Here is a 17802-nt window from a genome sequence, read left to right on the forward strand (position 1 = left end):
GTAACACAGGCAGTCTTATGAAACATAACACATTTAAAAATCTTCCTTCCACAGGGAAGATTAGAGTATACTCCATTCTGAAACATTTACATGCTTGGAAGGGCTTCATTAGCTCGGAGTCTCTCTCCAACATCTCCAGAGATGGTGTGAGAGTAGAGGCTGGTCAATGGGGAATTTCAATAGCATTTCCATAACGAATTCTTTTCCTGAGCAGGCACTCTCAGTAGGCTGGAACAGTAAAACCAAGCCAGAGTTCACAAGATGGTTAAATATTAACCCATCATGGTGCTAAGGGCCTGCCTGTCCCAGCTGCAGCTGACGGAAAAGCTCTGGCTTTGCCAGGGGCAGGGTCACACAATGCAACTGCTCGTGTCTCTGACCGAGGGAACTGAAGAAGGCTCTTGAGGTAAGAAGGTGTAAAAGGTGACACACACTACCTACAACTGAAAACCAGAAATGACAGTTTAGCATCTGCTCCTGGTAGTGCCTTATATTAAAGAAAAAAAAAAAGCCACAAAACCAACAATCTCTGCCCCCCAACCCACAGAAAACAACAAAACACCACAGCAAAAATACAAATATTCTCACCTCTTTAGGCTTGCAAAGAGATTGTGAACTCTTATTTCTTCTGTCAAGTAACTTTCTAACACTCAACACAAAAGCTTTTTTTTTTCCTCTTAAGTGGAATTCTAAATGGTATTTCCCTATTTTTTTTAGTTTCTAGACTTTTACCATCACATATTAAACTCTACCTTAATACCTCCCAGAATCTTTACATCCAACAGGTAACAGATTAAAATCAGCCCTTGACTTGCAGACGGGAACGAGGGTTTCCCCAGCTCCACGGATGTCTTACTCCCTCACTCATAGCACCATCTGCTCTCTTTTACAGCCTCTCTCTGGATCAAGCACTTGGCCTCACCTCCCTCTCCAGACACCACCAAGAGTGGGTTCAACCACCCCAGCAGCCCCCTGGCTACAGCAGCTTCTGCACAGATAGGGGAAGGCACAATTAGCACCGAGGCCAAGCAGCATCCCCTGTGTCATCTGATGAGGGTTGTAACCACTGAGCTAACATGGCAGTGGTCACAGCAACGCCTCTAGCACCTGATTAAATGAGGGATCTCTGCTTCATTCTTTAAAAAGAGACCCATGAGGTTGGATTCTAGTCATTAGAAGCAGGTTGTGTGAATCACATGGCTTGTCTGCATTACTGGCGTGGCTAAACCCCAGGAAGACTGAGTTTTTAATGCTGACTTTCTTTAGGTTTTTCCCCACCGACTGCCATTTGGCAGTTCTCCACTCCGTGGGCAGAATTTAGTGGAGGCCCATCTGAGGTGTGAAATATTCCCTACACAGGACAGGAACATCAGGCCGTAGGTCCCATTACAGGAGCAGACACCCAACTGTGCTTAATGGTGGATCACTATCATTAAAATACATACAATTTGTTTTTCTGTGGTGCCAGAGACTCCCATCCCATGCAGCCATATGGCAAGGACTGCAGCACCCTCCCCAGCACCGCTCTGTCATTGCCAGGCTCTCTGGACGCATTACCAGAAGCTAAGCTGCTCCAGGACTCATCTCCATTGCACTGGAGGAAAATGGTCTTGGGGCCATGCAGAAGAGAGCAGAAGGCACCAGAGGCATTTCAGTGCTCGGGTGGTATAAGCTGCACCTGCGACGCAGAGCAAACCTGCACCCACTGCTGAATGGGAGAAGCGTTAAGGGAAAGCCACAGGTCAGCTCTGTCGTGACATAAACAGTAAACCCCAATTTTGTAACTGTATAATACAGGTAGCAATTTCTGCCATCATCTGAGATGAGGGCTCACTCCCTATTTCTGAAGGATCTGAAAGCCACAGCAAGGAAGCCCTATTGCTGAAAATATTACATTATTTACACTAAGTCACACTAACATCCTTCAACTTTAAAACAGTTGTGTTGCATTCCAGCAACACCTTCAAAAGAGTGCATATAAGTTCACCACTGAGGTAGTTAATAAAAACTAAATGAAGTGCAACTATTTGTGTGGCTTTTGCCGAAGGCAATATAAGCAGGTAATTTTTCTCCGTGGCATTCTAATTCAGTTCAAGAGGGCAAGTAACAAAAAGAAAAAAATAAAACAAAACCAAGAGCAGGAGTTTTGTGATCTCTAAGAAAGGAGTCAGTGGTCTCACAGAAGTCCTGCAGGATCAGGTACCCACTGAAAAGTAACCTCGTAGAAATCTATCAGTATTCCTCTGTTCACACACTCTCCAAAACCAAGTTAGCTTTGCTCAGCAAGTGTTTGTCTTAGTCGTAAAATCACAGAATAGTTTGGCTTGGAAGGGACCTTCAAAGTTCATCTAATCCAACCCCCTGCTATGAGCAGGGACGTCTTCAACTAGATCAGGTTGCTCAGAGCCCTGTCCAGTCTGGCCTGGAATGTCTCCAGGGATGAGGCATCTACCACCTCTTTGGGAAACCTGTGCCAGTGTTTCACCACCCTCATTAGAAAAATCTTCTTCCTCATGTCTCCCCCTTTTCATTTAAAACCATTACCCTTTGTCCTATCACAACAGGCCCTGCTAAAAAGTCTGTCCCCATCTTTCTTACAGGCCTCCTCTAAGTACTGAAAGGCTGCAATAAGGTCTTCCCAGAGCCTTCTCCTAGTCTCCCCTAACCAGTCAGACCCTAGAAAGGACAAGGTTATGTTGTTTCATTCCTCTTTTCCTTATTATTTTCCATTAAAAAAATTCTATACTGCCCTTTTCTTTCCAATGTCAGCTATGATGTAAGCTTATACTGACCTTCAACCTCTGCTGTGACAGTTCAGCATGGGGTAAATGAAAGCAGAATTTACTGTTTCAGAAAATCATCACTGTTGTTGATACCTATATACTGAAAATTACCATCCCACAGCTGTGTGAGGCTAATAAGACGAACAATGTTGTGAAGAAGCAGCAGCAATGCCTGTGAGTTATTGAAGACTGAGTAAGTTTCAAGGAACACACTTATTTAAAAGGAAGGTGCCATTTCTGTACAATCACTTCCAAACTTAAAATAGAAACATCTCCTGAGGGCTTCTTTTTTTGAAGCCCCGCTGGTACAGTCTTACCATCCATAAAGGACACACAAGAAGGAGTCAGATAAAGTATTTCTAAGCTAGATAAAGAGGGAAGACATCCTTAGCTGGGGAACATGCATGTTACCCATGATAAGGGTGCCTCACATCTGACTTTCTGTGCTATCTCATTGTGTAGTCTGGTCATGAAAATGTGGAGACTTTCAAATTCAAACTTTACCCTATTTGTTTAGGCTTGGCCTCACATTATGCATCTGCAAATCCTGAAAAACATTTGCTACCTACAGTATGCAGGGGTTACTCAGTAACTTCTTGTCCTTGGCTGAGCTAAGTCATTATTTATTCACACACTCGCAACACACCAACCAAGCTGCTATGTGACATCCAAGAGATTATCATCCCATTTATTTTTATACAGTCACAGGTACTAAAAAGAGAAATGCAGGAAGGAGACAGCTGGATAAGTTAAGGCACATAGTTTTTCCGCATAGCAAAAAACATAAGCCAATATATATGATGCAGTACTGTTCCTAAGGCTTTTGTGTCCAGATTAACAACCCTGAACTGACCTCAGGAATCTGTAATTTTGACTAGACACAAAATTTTTAACAGACTGTACTGGAAAAGCTCCCTTCATGATCTGTGTTATCTACTCACCTCATGAGGAACAGTATCCCTGGATAGCCAGCATTTCCTCCTATGCATCTGAGCCACTAAAAGGAGAGAGAAAACTTACAACATAACAAATTATTAAAAACATGTGACATTCTCTCAGCCAGACCAGATAACAACAGACTTTAAAAACACACATATGTTGCTTACTAGAAGGTAAGCAAAATGTAATCTAAAATTTCTAGGCTTAAAATAAACACCAAGAACAAATTCATACAAACAATATAGAAACAGGCCGAAGCCTGACCTGTGTCAGGGAGCTTATTATAAGTTCTCCTCCATGAGACGTGGCAGATAGCAGAGAAGATGGTGATGCTTGCCATCAAAGTAGGGGAGAAAAGACTGCAGAAAGACAGTAAGTTACCTCAGCCACTACCCAGTCGCTGGTCTGAACGATTTAACGCCTTGAGCATGTATTACGAACTTCAGTCTTTACAGACATATTTTACACATCTAGATTTCTGTGGCCCAAGCAACCATTGCATGGAAGGGCAAACTGAGACACACAGATACGCTGCCACTTGTCTAGAGCTGCAGCAACAAATCAAGCCCACCCCAAAATGTAAAGGCCTCTGAAAACACCGATCGCAAACCTGCAAAACGTCCTCTTGTCACACAGGGAGAGAAGACAGCGGTGATAAAGAATACAATACAGTAGCAGACCTCACTTGAAGAGGCAGCTTTTCTTCACATCTATGGCTAAGCTTTTTATCCTTAAGTGACACCATCTGTTCTGACAGACAGTTTTATAAAATTTGAATAAGGTGACCTGGATAAAGCATGCCTGTTATATGGAAATGCAGAGTCATATGTGGACAGGTTGTGGACAGCTCACGCAACTTCTCTTCCGCGGATATCCAAGCGTTTCCAACATCTCATCACAAAATGCAACACAAGTCTTTTTTGACACTCCATAATTCAAAGCGGGCCATGCTTTTGGTAATAATGCCACAAAAACTTTTCTACTATCTTACAAATGCCTGGCAGATGGCATTCAGGAAAGTTAGCCCTTTAGGGTATAGACTTCATTTATATAGGTAACTTCTTGAGACATGAAGTCACATTCCACACCCCATTTATAGTTCAACAGGCACACTGTATAAGAACCAGCATCAAGGACATAAATATTTTATACCACAGAACATTTGGCTGACAAGTTCACTGATCACCTGGTTAAGAACAGCAAACAAGGTCTGTAGACTGCGCTACCATTTGCTGGTCATTGGAAACCAACAACAGTAAAGCGAAGCTGACAGTGCATCAACATGAACTGACCTTCCTCTTTCCTCTGACCCAGAAGCTTCTGTCTGAAACTGAACTAGAGCTAAATGTAAGCATCACCTCCCTTTTCCACTTCCCACCACCACAGTCTGACATGACTATGAGTAACCTCTGTTCCAGCAAAGATCCCAGGAATGTGACAAGGCTGGTTGCATATCATGATTGAAGGCCACTGGCAAAGTGCAACCAAGAGAGTTTACAAATCTACCCAATATCTCATTTCATGTTTTATTGGTGCATTTTGTTCCTTCTTTGGAAAGATGTAATCTGCCCACAGAGATAAAAAATTTAATGCTTGAGTGTGATCTTATAAAAGAGCAGAGCACTCCTTTTTAAGTAATTGGTGGGCATATTTAAGCAGTCTTTAACAAGTCATGAATCCATGAAATTATAATTGTCTGTGTATGTGTTCATGTGTGCTTGTACATATGCTAGACAGACACGGAGGACAATCTTTACCATAAGATGTGTCACCTGCAAAGTACTTGCTACAGGATGCGAACTAGACTGGGTATTTGGTATCTTAAGAGTACATCTTACTAGAAATAATTCTAATGAATAAAGTTTTTTCTATTTTTTTAAACTAAAAAGAAAATAAGGCAAACTATCAAATCTAAACCAAACAAACCTAAAAAAGTATACACAAAAATCCCCACAACATACACCAAAAAATTCCACACACACAAACACCACACACACCAAAAAAAATCCCCAAAAAATCCAAACAAACAAGCAAACAAAATAACCACAAAACAGAAGGTTCCATTTCTCAACGTCTGGGTAATGTTGAAGATTTGAAGGAAGCTGCTGCCCCCTTCTGGCACTAAATACAAATGCAAATATTTAGCACTAAAAACCTTAGGATCATGATCACAAATTATCATTACTAAGTAACAGAAAAGTTTTGATTTTGAAAATAGCATTAAACTGAGATAGCTCAAAATACACTTGCCTATTTAACCAAATCACTCAGGACAACCACGTTAACTTACTCTAATACACAGCGGTCTTGCTAAAATAGTGTAAGTGCCTGTGACCTTCATTGTAACATGAAATCAAAGTGATTAATGAGTGACCTGGATTTAGAATAGTCAAGAGCACAACAGATCTCAGATCTGAAAAATTTCTGCTAGCGCCCCGAATTCTCTTATGCCATCCCACATCTGTCATAAATGAGCAGAATACCTGAACTGTCACACTGGACAAAAAGGAAGATCAAATAAACAGGAAACTGTGCGGTAACACTCACTTGACAGCCATACAAAATCCCCATTTATCACATATAGAAAGTCCATTCCTCTCCTCCAAGCCCGAAGCTGCCAAAGCTCATCATCTGAGGTGTGTACCTACTGAAGGGTTTAAGTCATAGCACCTATTGGGAATCCTTCGCACAGAAGGATACATAACCATGTAAATTACAAATTAAACCAAGAAGAATTGGTGCCTTTATGCACATAACCCAAAAGCTCTGATCCTATACAAGGATCAGCATGGGCAACTCACAGCAGCTTTCTTCCCCTGCCTTTAGTTGAAGAAGGATCAAGAGCAGCAAACTCACCGCAGGTAGTTCCAACAGGGGGTGAACTGTGACATCCATCCCACTTCTGGTCAGAAGCAAGAGCGTTCAGGGCAAGGATATTTCCAGCAGTGTGAGCCCAGTGGATCAAATACATAACTACTCTAGTTCAGCAGTGTGACTATTAATGCTTCCATTGCCCTAAAGAAATTGATAAACAGAAACACTTGGACAACAGCAAATAAAATTTGCATTACAAAAAATATTTCCATGCTAATCAGGTTTATTCCATTTTACAGATGTAATATTTGTGCAACTATTTAGACACTTAATAAGAAAATTAAGATTTCGTCAACAGGACTTATGGAGATTTACAGATATATTTGTTAACAATTTGAAGGCTTGCAACTTAACAGAAAAGTTACCAGATATCTCCCAAGCACCCCGACTGCCAGCACTATGGGCAACCAAAACACATCTCTGAATGCCTGTATTTTTGCTTTGTTTGTTTTCACATTTTCTGAACCTCCTGTTTGAGAACCAGCCCTTGAGAACCAGGCAGCAGAGCCAGGATCTGACGGAGGGGGAGATGGGGAGACGGCTCTTGCTGCCTTTGAGAAGAACAGTGCTTTTGCATTTCAGAAAGGAAATTTGAAGAAATACAGAGTGCTGAGAACTTGAAGAGGGAAACATGATCATTATCTCTAGTAGAAAGTTACAAAGGAAAAGTTTTTTAAACATTTTAAACAGTTTTCCTGGATTATTTTTTACAGATTAATGCATTTCTAACATACCTCTCACAAGGGACTGGAAGCGCATCCTCCTGCAGAGCCTTCAAAACCCTGGCAGCTCTGACGCTTCCCCTCGGTACCGCTGGGAGAAACAAGTCTCCACACGCTAGGCAGAAGGCTGGCAAAGAGACACTGAATAATTTCAACATCCAATTGAGTTAAACACTTGCAAAGTGTGTGGAAAATTTATCCAAGTGACTAAAGTTTTCCCTTGAAAAGGGAAAACCCTCAAAATATATCACTGGGTCTTATTCAGCCATTTGGCCCAGAAGCCTTGTTTGTGTCTGGTGTGGGCAGCGGGAGCAATTACCAAAGTACGTCTGTGGCAGGGCTGCTCTTAAGCACATGGAGCAACAACTGCCCTCCTTAAAAACAAACAAACAAACAAACAAACAACAAAAAAGTATTTTTCTTTTGAAGTCAGCATATTTGCCACTTCTAAAGTCCTGGGTTCCCCTCCAACTGTGAAACTTCTGGTTTTGCAAGAATCAGAAATCAAGTTGTATGGGAAACAACACCCTCTGGACAAAAGGCAAGCTTGAAATATTTTAGGTGATTTTCTTTTCAGGCTATTTATCTGAGGTTTTAAGCAGCAAAAATGGGCATGTCAGGACATGTTCCTCTCTGTTCTGTCATGTGCGATCTCTGGAAAAAAATGCAGGGAGCTATTCAGTGACTGGTCACTGGAAGCAGCCTCTGAGGTCCTTCAGTTGGGCACTGAGACACCAAGAAATTTTGAGTGATCTTCCTTGACTCCAGCTGACATGAAGAATTATTTTTCCTCCTCTTTCCATCCATTTCCATCTTCATTCAGAGCTGCCTCTAATCCTCTGCTTGTTTTATGACAGCTCAAATAAGTGTAATTTTTCTTTCCCTTCCCTCTTCCTTCCATCTGTTGAAGTCACCCGTATCTAAACCCTCCTAAAAATTTCAGAGCTAAAAAATAAACACTTGCAGTTCTAACTGCACGCTACTTGTGTGTTATCCATATTTTCATCCAACATGACTCAACTTTGCCTCTTGAGAGAGTTCCTACCCTCCCAGTCTTCTACTGTCTACTTACACATCCTCAGTAAATCCTGAGGCACCACCATAATTATACTACTGCCACAGCTACCACACCATTACCTTTCATTTGAGCTCTCTGTTCATCAGATGAACCTGATGCTTTTGGGCAACTCAACCACTGAAGTGTAGGCAAGAGATTTTTTTTTTCCTAATATAATTTAAAACACAATCCAGACACTTAATCTGAACAAAAAGATTTTAAAATCAGGGTTAAAAATGTATCTTGAAGATAAGTGTTCTGTAACTTGAGTGGAAAAATAAGAATATACTTATTATTCCTAATGCATGGGGGGGGTAGGGGGGAAACAAAGACAGAAAAACAGTAAATTGTAGATTCCACAATTTCACCCGAATGACTTAATCCTTTGACAGGTTCGGGCTTTAATAGCTCTTCTTAGCCAAAGGCTTCAGAATATTTATGGTGTTACTACAGAGCCAGACATCGGAAATATTTCCTTTTTTTTGTTCATTGAAAAACATTGAGCAGAAGGTGCATCTCAGACGATGACATTTGAGACATCCTATAAATATATATTTTTTTAAATGTACTTGGCTATTAACTATTGCTGGCCAAGACTGGATTAGTGTCAAATTTCATGTTACGTAGTTTTGGTTTTACTCATATGAGCTTTTTGACTGGGTGTGGACTACATGCTTAACAGGAAAAGATCACACACAGGGTTAGATGTTTGTATTTTATATAAAAAAAACCAGAAGGAAATTAAATAACGGTCTGAAATAGGTGAAGAAATCACTACAATGCAGAAGAGTACATTTATTTACAGGCTAATAAAAATATATTACATTCAGCTTAACTAGATGTATACGTTTGTTCCAAAATGTTCCATCTGCTACAGAAATGAGATTTATCTATGATGTAATAATGTTTGGACAGATAATTTTGTTTGATACAACTGTGGATTAACATATATTGAGATAGACACAAACCCCCTTCACTGCCAAGAATACACTTGTACAAAGGAAATACTACATACAGCCTTTCATCAAATTTATTGCCATAAAGCACGTTCCTTAACTTACATGCTCTTAATTAACATTGGTCCCAGACGCCAACAAACACTGTCCACCTTTAGCTTAAAATACAATTGTCTCACTGAAGATTTTTTAATAGGCAAGGAATTATCTACTAAAAAAAATTGCAAAATTCTCTTTAGAATATTATTTTATTTTTTGAGTAAAAATATATATACACACAAGTAAACCGTTTTACACTTTAAAAAATAAAAATGAAGACTGAATACTGACTTTCCTCAGAAATTCTTCCAAGTCTAATTCGTTCAACCTCTGGGAATCAGCAGGACTGAGTCATCCAGTTACTGACAAAGGGGAGAAGACACATTTGTCTACTGAATCTGGAAATCCCAACTTGCAAAACTTTTCTCAGCTTAAATATTATTCTCTAAGCATCTCAGTATGACTACAATAAAACGGTATGTTACATCACCTGGTAGGAAGCATGGAGTACATGGAGACAGCCTGTAGTGTCTGAGCAAAATCCTCCCATTCAGGGCTTTCTCAACAAAGATTATAAAAACTGCAGGGAGGAAATCTGGTCATAATTTACTGCTACCTAATTTGTCTACTAGTCATTCTCCTCAGCAATTGTTCTTTCTGTTGGTCTCGTATATAGGTTAAAAATAGACAAGGTAAGAGCAGACAAAGTGTCCAGCAACTTCCAGAAGATGAAGAAAAGCACAGCATCCTAAGAAACTGGCAAACAAGGAATGTTAGGAAAGTAACTCTAGAAACACTCTCCCACTTCAGGCTAAAATTGATCAAAAGCGTGAAGTGGAAAATAAGGTATGCCAAGAAGGAAGAACAAATAAATTAAAAATTTCACCTTTCCCTCAAATAAAGGGAAACTGTACAGGCAAATTTACTGCCTTTTAAAAAAGTTCTTAGTGTAGTTAGACGAGCCTCATTTTGTACAACTGCAGCAAGATTTCACACAGCAATGATTTTCCAAGACAAGAAGATCACTACTTGGCTTTGAAGTGCCGTCTCTGACAGAGAAGACACCGAGTGCCCAGGCCACAGACAGTTTCAGAGCGCGCTCTGCTTCGGTCACTGTGGGACAAACACAAATCTGGATGCAAAGTTATGGTAGTGGATCTGTCTGCTAACACACAGCCAACGTGTCCTCAAGTTTCTGAAGCTTCAGAAAAAGAAACATGCCTGGGGACCTGCTGCTTCTTCACACAGTTTTATTTTTAAATACTAGTTTCTGTTTGGTGAAAACGGTACAGCTTTGACTACTTTAAAACCCTTCAACAGTATGCTGTATGACAAGGACCACTATAAAAAATGAACCAAATAATGTTATTCCACTAAGTGGAACTCATGCGCGCACGCACACAAAACAATCATGTAAATAGCAAAGTTAAAGGATTTATAAATAGCAAAATCTTTGAATAAAGTATATACATTTTTAGGCTTTTTCTATAAACATATATATATAGTGCTCCTAAGAGAGACAAGTAACTGTGTTCTACATCATAATTTAGAACATAAGATTAGTTGATGTTACTCCAAAGGCCTTTGAGGTTTTTTGTTCTGTATGTACATCCCATACAGTAACACTTGCAAAGATGCCTTTTCACATTAGTTCCTCTCTCAATGTATAAAATCTTTTCACATCACAGTTCAACAGCCTGCAGAGCAGTGAACAGGGAAGCCGGCATTGCGTGCTGAAATAATAAATGTGATTACAGTGTAGAGTTTGCACATGGAGAGTGCTGCGCTTCACCAAAAGATCTGCAAATGGACTAGAGGAACTGGCCAAGAAACAAACCATCCTCAACATTCCCATTTGCAGCCACACTGTGGGCCTTTAGATGTACACCAATTAAAAGCTAGGTTAAGATACACTGCTGTTACAAAAGGAGTAATGTCTTCTTTCAACAGTAAGACAATTATAGGTTAATAAGACTGCCGTAACATAACACAGATAGGGCCTGACACCGTATGATTCTGCGTACCTCCTGTCAAGTACTGTGCACTCAACTTTCACTTATTTAAAGATTATTTTAATGTGAAATGAATATTTTCAGTACCCATCAAAAGCACTCAGCACTTTATAAGGTCAAGCTAATGATGACCAACTCAAACCACTCTGTATTAGCAGTAACCATAACCACTCAAGACGGAACGCTAAATTGATGATGCTCAGAAAAAACAAAACAAAAACAATCAAAAAACCTAAGGGCCCACATAATTGTGAGTGTTTTTTAAAACTAATTTTGCTTTTAAACCCCCATAATACTCTGTTTAAATAATTTTGGAGCGAGTTTCAAATGGAACAATTGGCAGTGAATTCATTAGAACGATACCAAAAATCTCACTCATAAAATTATCATGGGCTGAAGGATCATGATTAGCAATGACTCCACTGTCCCATTTGGGTTTTGATGGTCTTTGCTCAAATAAAAGCTCTGTTTTTTCCTATTCTGAGAACAAATATGCATTCTTTTGAAAGTTACAGTTCAAAAATCCCAAGCACAAAACTCATGGATGCAACGGTACAATTCCGCCTCTGCCCTTCCACAGATAAAGTTTGTTTCACACCAAACCGAACATCAGTTGCCCCTTTAAAACATCAAAGGGTCAAAATGAGGTTGACCACATCTTCTTCTACTTCCCTGGGGATATCAATGAGATTAAAAGTTGAATGTATTGAGGTTACCCTTTTTAGAAATCCCATGCTTTGGTGCTTATTATTAAAAGAAAATTCATTTCACATGCCATGTGTTAAATAACTACTGTGTTTCACGCAAAAGACAGTTTTCCACATTTAGAATTGCTCACAACGAAGCCCTGAGGTAACCGCCTTTTTTCCAGGCAACGGTAATACAGTTCCCTTTGACATTTAATCATCCTTTTACAACCTACACTAGTATACGCAGCTTGGAGCAGTCAATATTGATTATCAATTGTTCCCAAAGATGGGATTTGTCCAGTTGATTTTTTGTTTGTTTCTTTTTAGGATAAAGACTCAGCAGAACGGGCTAATTTGGGAGCCGTGTCTTCTAAAGGAGCTTCAACCGAATTTCCCAGGTCTCCATTTTCATGTCCATCAATACTTGGTTTCTTATCAAACACTGCAAGTTAAAAAGAAATTTTATTTAAGGAAGAGAAGCAACCTTGGGAAGGACAAATCAGTGAGCCTTATTTCAGAAACTGGAGAGTTTGCCGAAATGACTACTAAAATAAGAGTTAATAGGCTTTTTGTAGAACACAGTATGACAGGAAACCAGGAACTGTTTCTATACCTCTCTCATCTAAAAAATGTCAAGACTCCAACAACATAAAGTATTAACAGGAATTACCTACTTCCAGACCAGAGTTGGGAAAATAAAGAATAAAATGGAATTTCAACCTCTGGGGAAAAGGTAATTATGAAAAAACCCCACATCCAATTAATTCAGTTGTATCTAAGTAAACCAGGCCACTAAGTGAGAGACCAACCAGAAGAGCTGACAGCCTACTAGTGGTTAATTCAATTAACAGTACATTAATTTTACAATGAATATAAAACCAGCATTTTCCAGAAATTTGTTTGCATTTTGAGACTCCAGAATTAAAACCAATGTTAATGCATTTTAGAAGGTTTACCTTGTGAGGGTTTGACATCCACATTTCCATCTTTCCTATTAGAACTTGAATTTGCACCTTCTTCCAATTCATCAAGATACAAACGATAACGGTGTCCACTCTCATCCTCATATTCTACATTTTCATCATCCGAATCAACTTCTGGAGCAACATACACTACTTCAAATTCAATCTCACCTCTCTAAAATGCAACAAAAATTACAAATTTACTTACTACTGCACAGCAATGTAATAGGATTACAAAGATGAGCTAGGTTACTGAAACAAATACATTTTACTGTTGTAAACACAGTAACAGTTGTGTTTAATATTTTGGATATGTATCTGAATTAAGTTTCTACTGAGTTAAGAAGTACAGCTTTATAGCTAAGATTCACCAAAGTTACCTGAATTTCTTCATTATGTACCAATACATTAAAAACAGTGACTTCTAATGAGTAACTTTTCTGATAAATTAAGTGCACCTGCTAACTGCCTGAAAACGGGAAGCAAGGTAGGAAGCAGATTCTAGAGCACAAAGTATATGGGAACCATTGTCTGGCTGGAGTTGTCCAGTCATAAAAAAAGAAAATGAATGTCACTAAATAATTATTTCTGTGGGGCAATATAACAAGCTGATTTCCATCAGCCTTGCTGAAAAATGACTAGCCAATACACGCGTTTAAATGAACCAGTACAGACCCAGCATTTTTCTCCTTAAATTGCAAGACATAAGAGGATTAAGTGTAAGGTGATACAGTTTCAGGAATCACTGTAGCTTAGCATAACACCATGCTTCACAGAAAACATTAAAATTCAAAGTAATTCAACAGGCAGAATACAGGAAGCACCTAAATGTGCCTATGGATAACAAGTCCCAACTGACCTGTTGGGAAAGAATAGTTACAGCTTCTTTATGTTTTGCATCTCTTAGATTAACTCCATTTACTGCCAGAATAGCATCACCAACATGTAGTCCTCCACATCGATCAGCAGGTTGTCCAGGATGGATTTCAGAGATCAGTATTGGAACACCATGCTCCTTCCCACCCTATAAAACAGAAACTAGATTGTAATTAACTGAGATGTCCATTACCATAAAATCAACATTCTGGTAGTTGCCCGTAAAGTGCTTATTTCAATTTTTATTACAGAAAATTAGAAAGCATGCTTCAGACAAAAAGAATGCTTAAGAATAAAGCATGAAATGAGATGCTTCCCTTAATTCTTCTCCCCACAAAAGAACAGACAATTTCTAAATATATACTCAAAAAGTCACCGGAGAGAATTCTGAATAATAAAAGAAGTCTAAAATCATATACAAGCTGATGAGACAAAATCAAAACCTCATTAAAAAAATCACATCAGTCACCATATTGACTTGCAAGAAACGATATTCATATTTAGAAAAACAGTATAATAACTGGAATTTTCAAAATTACTTGTACAAAGTTAATACAGCTTTACTTAGCTGTGTGATGCCAATACTGAAACTTTACCAAAACAAGTAACAATCACAATGGCTAAGCTTTGGAAGTTAGTTCTCAGATTGTTCCTGCTCTTCAACAGACTTATCACACCTGAAATTCACCACTGGCTAATCTGCTAAATTGTCTACACCCTAAACCTAAGTTGACATCATAAGTTTTACATGAAGTAGCAGTTACCTATTTCCTAATCTATCAAAATGAGTCTTCAAGTTCTACAAGCATAGCTATGGATTTGTGTATGCATTTTTCACATGTTCTAACAATACATTCACTGATCCACGTATTTTACAGAAGTAGAAATTTAAATTGCTTCTTCTGAGTAATGGAAAATAAAGGCAAGTATTTACTGTGATTGAAATTCCTAATCCTTCATGGTCTTCTTTAACTAGCAAAACTTTTCTGATTGGACCAACACCTTGACTCTTCTTTAAGGCATCGGGATCCTAGTTAGATAAAAAAACAAACGTAACATAAATATAAATGTGTGAACCAAAGTATGATGCATTTCTGCATTTGGGTTTTTTTTTTTTTAATTGTATACAGACAGTATCCAGCAATAGGCTAGTTCCAGGCAGGACAAACTTACAGTTCCTCTTTGTAGACAGGGTATGAAATCAGAAAAGATTCTTCACTATGCACCCCTGATGAGAATAATTATTTCAATCATTTCAGTGCTGAGTGATGCACAACATAGAACTTAACTTCAGAAGAACGAAATCAGACACATATTAAAAACATAAAAGGACTACAGAAGAAACATTGGTCACTGCTGAAAAGTTTTATGACATAAACTGCAACTTAAAACTAATCAAATTATAGAAGATGATGTAATACAGTCCCAAGGAAGAGGCTGCTTGCTCAAGTTTATTTTTATTATAATAAAAACAAACCATACCAAAAGCCATCCAACTCAAAACTAAAAGAGAGATTAAATAAATCAAGGTATTTATTTTGCTTTTGTTAAGTTGCTGTTGCCATTGTGCATACCCTTAAAATCACACACACTTGTCCACCAAAAGTTTATATGCAATGAGCAACATAATCAGCAAGATCCATTTAACCAACTAAGGTACTGAGAACAGATCAAAGTAAAGGACTTTCCTGAAAATGTTTGGTTTTAGGCACTGAACACTGGGGTGATAAACTGGTCATGTGTCAAGCTGGGTGAGTGCAGAAACACTACTCACAGTGAAATGCTCTTTATAGGTTTTATAAGTATCTTTTGGAAGAAAAGAAAAATAAATTCTTTTAAAGAGTGTCATAGAATCATACTATGATGGAATGGTTTGTGTTGGAAGGGACCTTAAAGATCACCTAGTTCCAACCCCCATGGGCAGGGACACACACAAGATCAGGTTGCTCAAAGCCAAATCCAACCTGCCCTTGAACACTTCCAGGGATGGGGCATCCACAGCTTCTCTGAGCAGCCTGTTCCAGAGCCTCACCACCCGCATGGTAAAAAAGCAAAAAAAAGTCTTTATGTCTCAACTAAATCTACCCTCTTTGAGTTTAAAGCCATTACCCCTTGTCCTATCACTGCATGCCCTTGTAAAAAGTCCCTCTCCAGATTTCTTGTAGATCTCCTTTGGGTACTGGTGTCAATCTATCTGGCCTCTAAAAAAATTTTCTTTTATTTACTTTCAGTTCAATAAAATCCTCAAAATGTTGTTCTTGGTTTTTGTAAATAAGTTGGCTCCACATTTTGAAACCTAGCTAACAGAATTAGGCTGTTAAATTCGTATTTATACACACACATAGCAGAGGTTCGGTTTTCAAAAGGACTGAGCGTTCATAGGTAAGTCAAAGGAATTGTATCATCTTTCATGGTAATTTACGGGGACATGCTATTCAGCATGGAACTGTCCTTCAGCATACAAAAGAATTCTCTATTTAGAAGTGACACTTGAAAGAACTCAATATTGAAGTGAAAGAAATTACAAGAATGAAGAAATAACTCTATCTATTTTCCATAAATGCTGGAAATTATGTAAGAACAGATCATCTTTTCAACTTACATGGCCTGGTGGTGCTTGCATTGGTCGTTTTAGATCATTCCGACCTCGACAAGCTCTAATAACCGTTTTGTGACGGTGAAGGTGTATTTCCGCTTCAAGTTGATTCCAGAGCTTGTCATGAGCAGGTCCCTTCATATCTCGGCCTAGCAGCTGAATCTGCTGGACCCTGCATAACAAAGACAGTAAATTAACATGCTATATGACGACTGAAAAAATCAAGGCATTGCACAACTCCTACATTTCACGTGGCTATAGCACAGTCATTCAGCAACTACTGCAAGTGCAATAACTGGGGGGGGGTTTTGTGTCTTCCTTTTGTTCAACTAACTGCAAATTAGAGACTTTTTCTACTTAGTCTTCTCTTTAGACCTGCCTCTGGTGATGCAAAGGAAGAAAACAACAACAGAAAACATTTCATGCTAGGGGACACGGACTGACTTTACATACCTTCCAGCTAGTTCCTTATCTAAATACTTGGCTGCCAGTCTTGCTCCATAAACCTCAGCCTGAAGCACAGCTATGTGTCGACGAAGAGCTTCATTTTCCTTCCTCAGCAACTTCACCTCCGCTTCCAGCTGAGCTTCTTTCACTTTTTCTTTCTTGTTAGCTTCAAGTTCTCTCTCCTTAACAAAAAAAAAAAAAAAAGTTGTAAGCTTTTATCAAAGTTAACAATTGAAGAGCACTTACTGTTTCTGCACATATAATGTGAAAGTAAATTTCATGTCTACAGAACAAGCATGCAAGAAAAAAAATGAAAGCAGGGACTCTGGCACTGCAGGTAGTGGTTTGCACACTTCCCCCTGGGGAGAAGAGGCCTTAAATTCAACTTTGTGCTCCTGACATGATTTTTATCCAGCTTACAACTCCTAAACACAAAATGCACATAGTGGTTCGAAGTTCAAAGACTGAAACTGGCAATAGTGCTTCTCCTTGCCACACATAGGTGGCAAAATTTATGTAGCCTGAATATTGTCCTTACTTCTTCCTGTGTTCAAACAGAAGATTCATACAATGAAAGAGAGATTATTTTTTAAAGGAAAATCACTAAATATTTCAATTTTATAATATCCTTTAACTATTTTAATACAATTTTTAATAAGACCAGACATCATGGAAATGTTCTGTAAGTCTGTATATCCTTAAAAAGACAATTATTTCCCTGTAAACAACCAAGAAATGTCCAGCCAGGGACATTTCCAAATGAGACTCTAAAGACTACAAAAATGAAGCCAGCAATTCTACGTATTAAGATGCCTACCCTGATAAAACTAAGAGAAGTCAGTGCAAAATA

At 38.8% G+C, this 17802-nt stretch overlaps 1 protein-coding gene across 2 annotated transcripts in view; it reads right to left on the bottom strand.

Moving 5' to 3' along the window:
- Positions 1-9255: 9255 nt before the first annotated feature.
- Positions 9256-17802, bottom strand: part of GOPC (golgi associated PDZ and coiled-coil motif containing) — a 28501-nt gene continuing 19954 nt past the window's right edge. For both annotated transcript variants that reach the window (XM_080342453.1, XM_080342452.1), the window contains 6 exons: positions 16959-17134; positions 16512-16677; positions 14844-14939; positions 13893-14057; positions 13028-13208; positions 9256-12513 (listed from right to left, as the gene is read on the bottom strand). In XM_080342453.1, the coding sequence (XP_080198579.1) occupies positions 12395-12513; positions 13028-13208; positions 13893-14057; positions 14844-14939; positions 16512-16677; positions 16959-17134 (903 nt within the window). In that variant the 3' untranslated portion in view covers positions 9256-12394. The remainder of the gene's footprint in view (positions 12514-13027; positions 13209-13892; positions 14058-14843; positions 14940-16511; positions 16678-16958; positions 17135-17802) is intronic.

Source organism: Nesoenas mayeri, assembly GCF_963082525.1.
Source record: "Nesoenas mayeri genome assembly, chromosome: 3".
NCBI classification, from domain to species: domain Eukaryota; kingdom Metazoa; phylum Chordata; class Aves; order Columbiformes; family Columbidae; genus Nesoenas; species Nesoenas mayeri.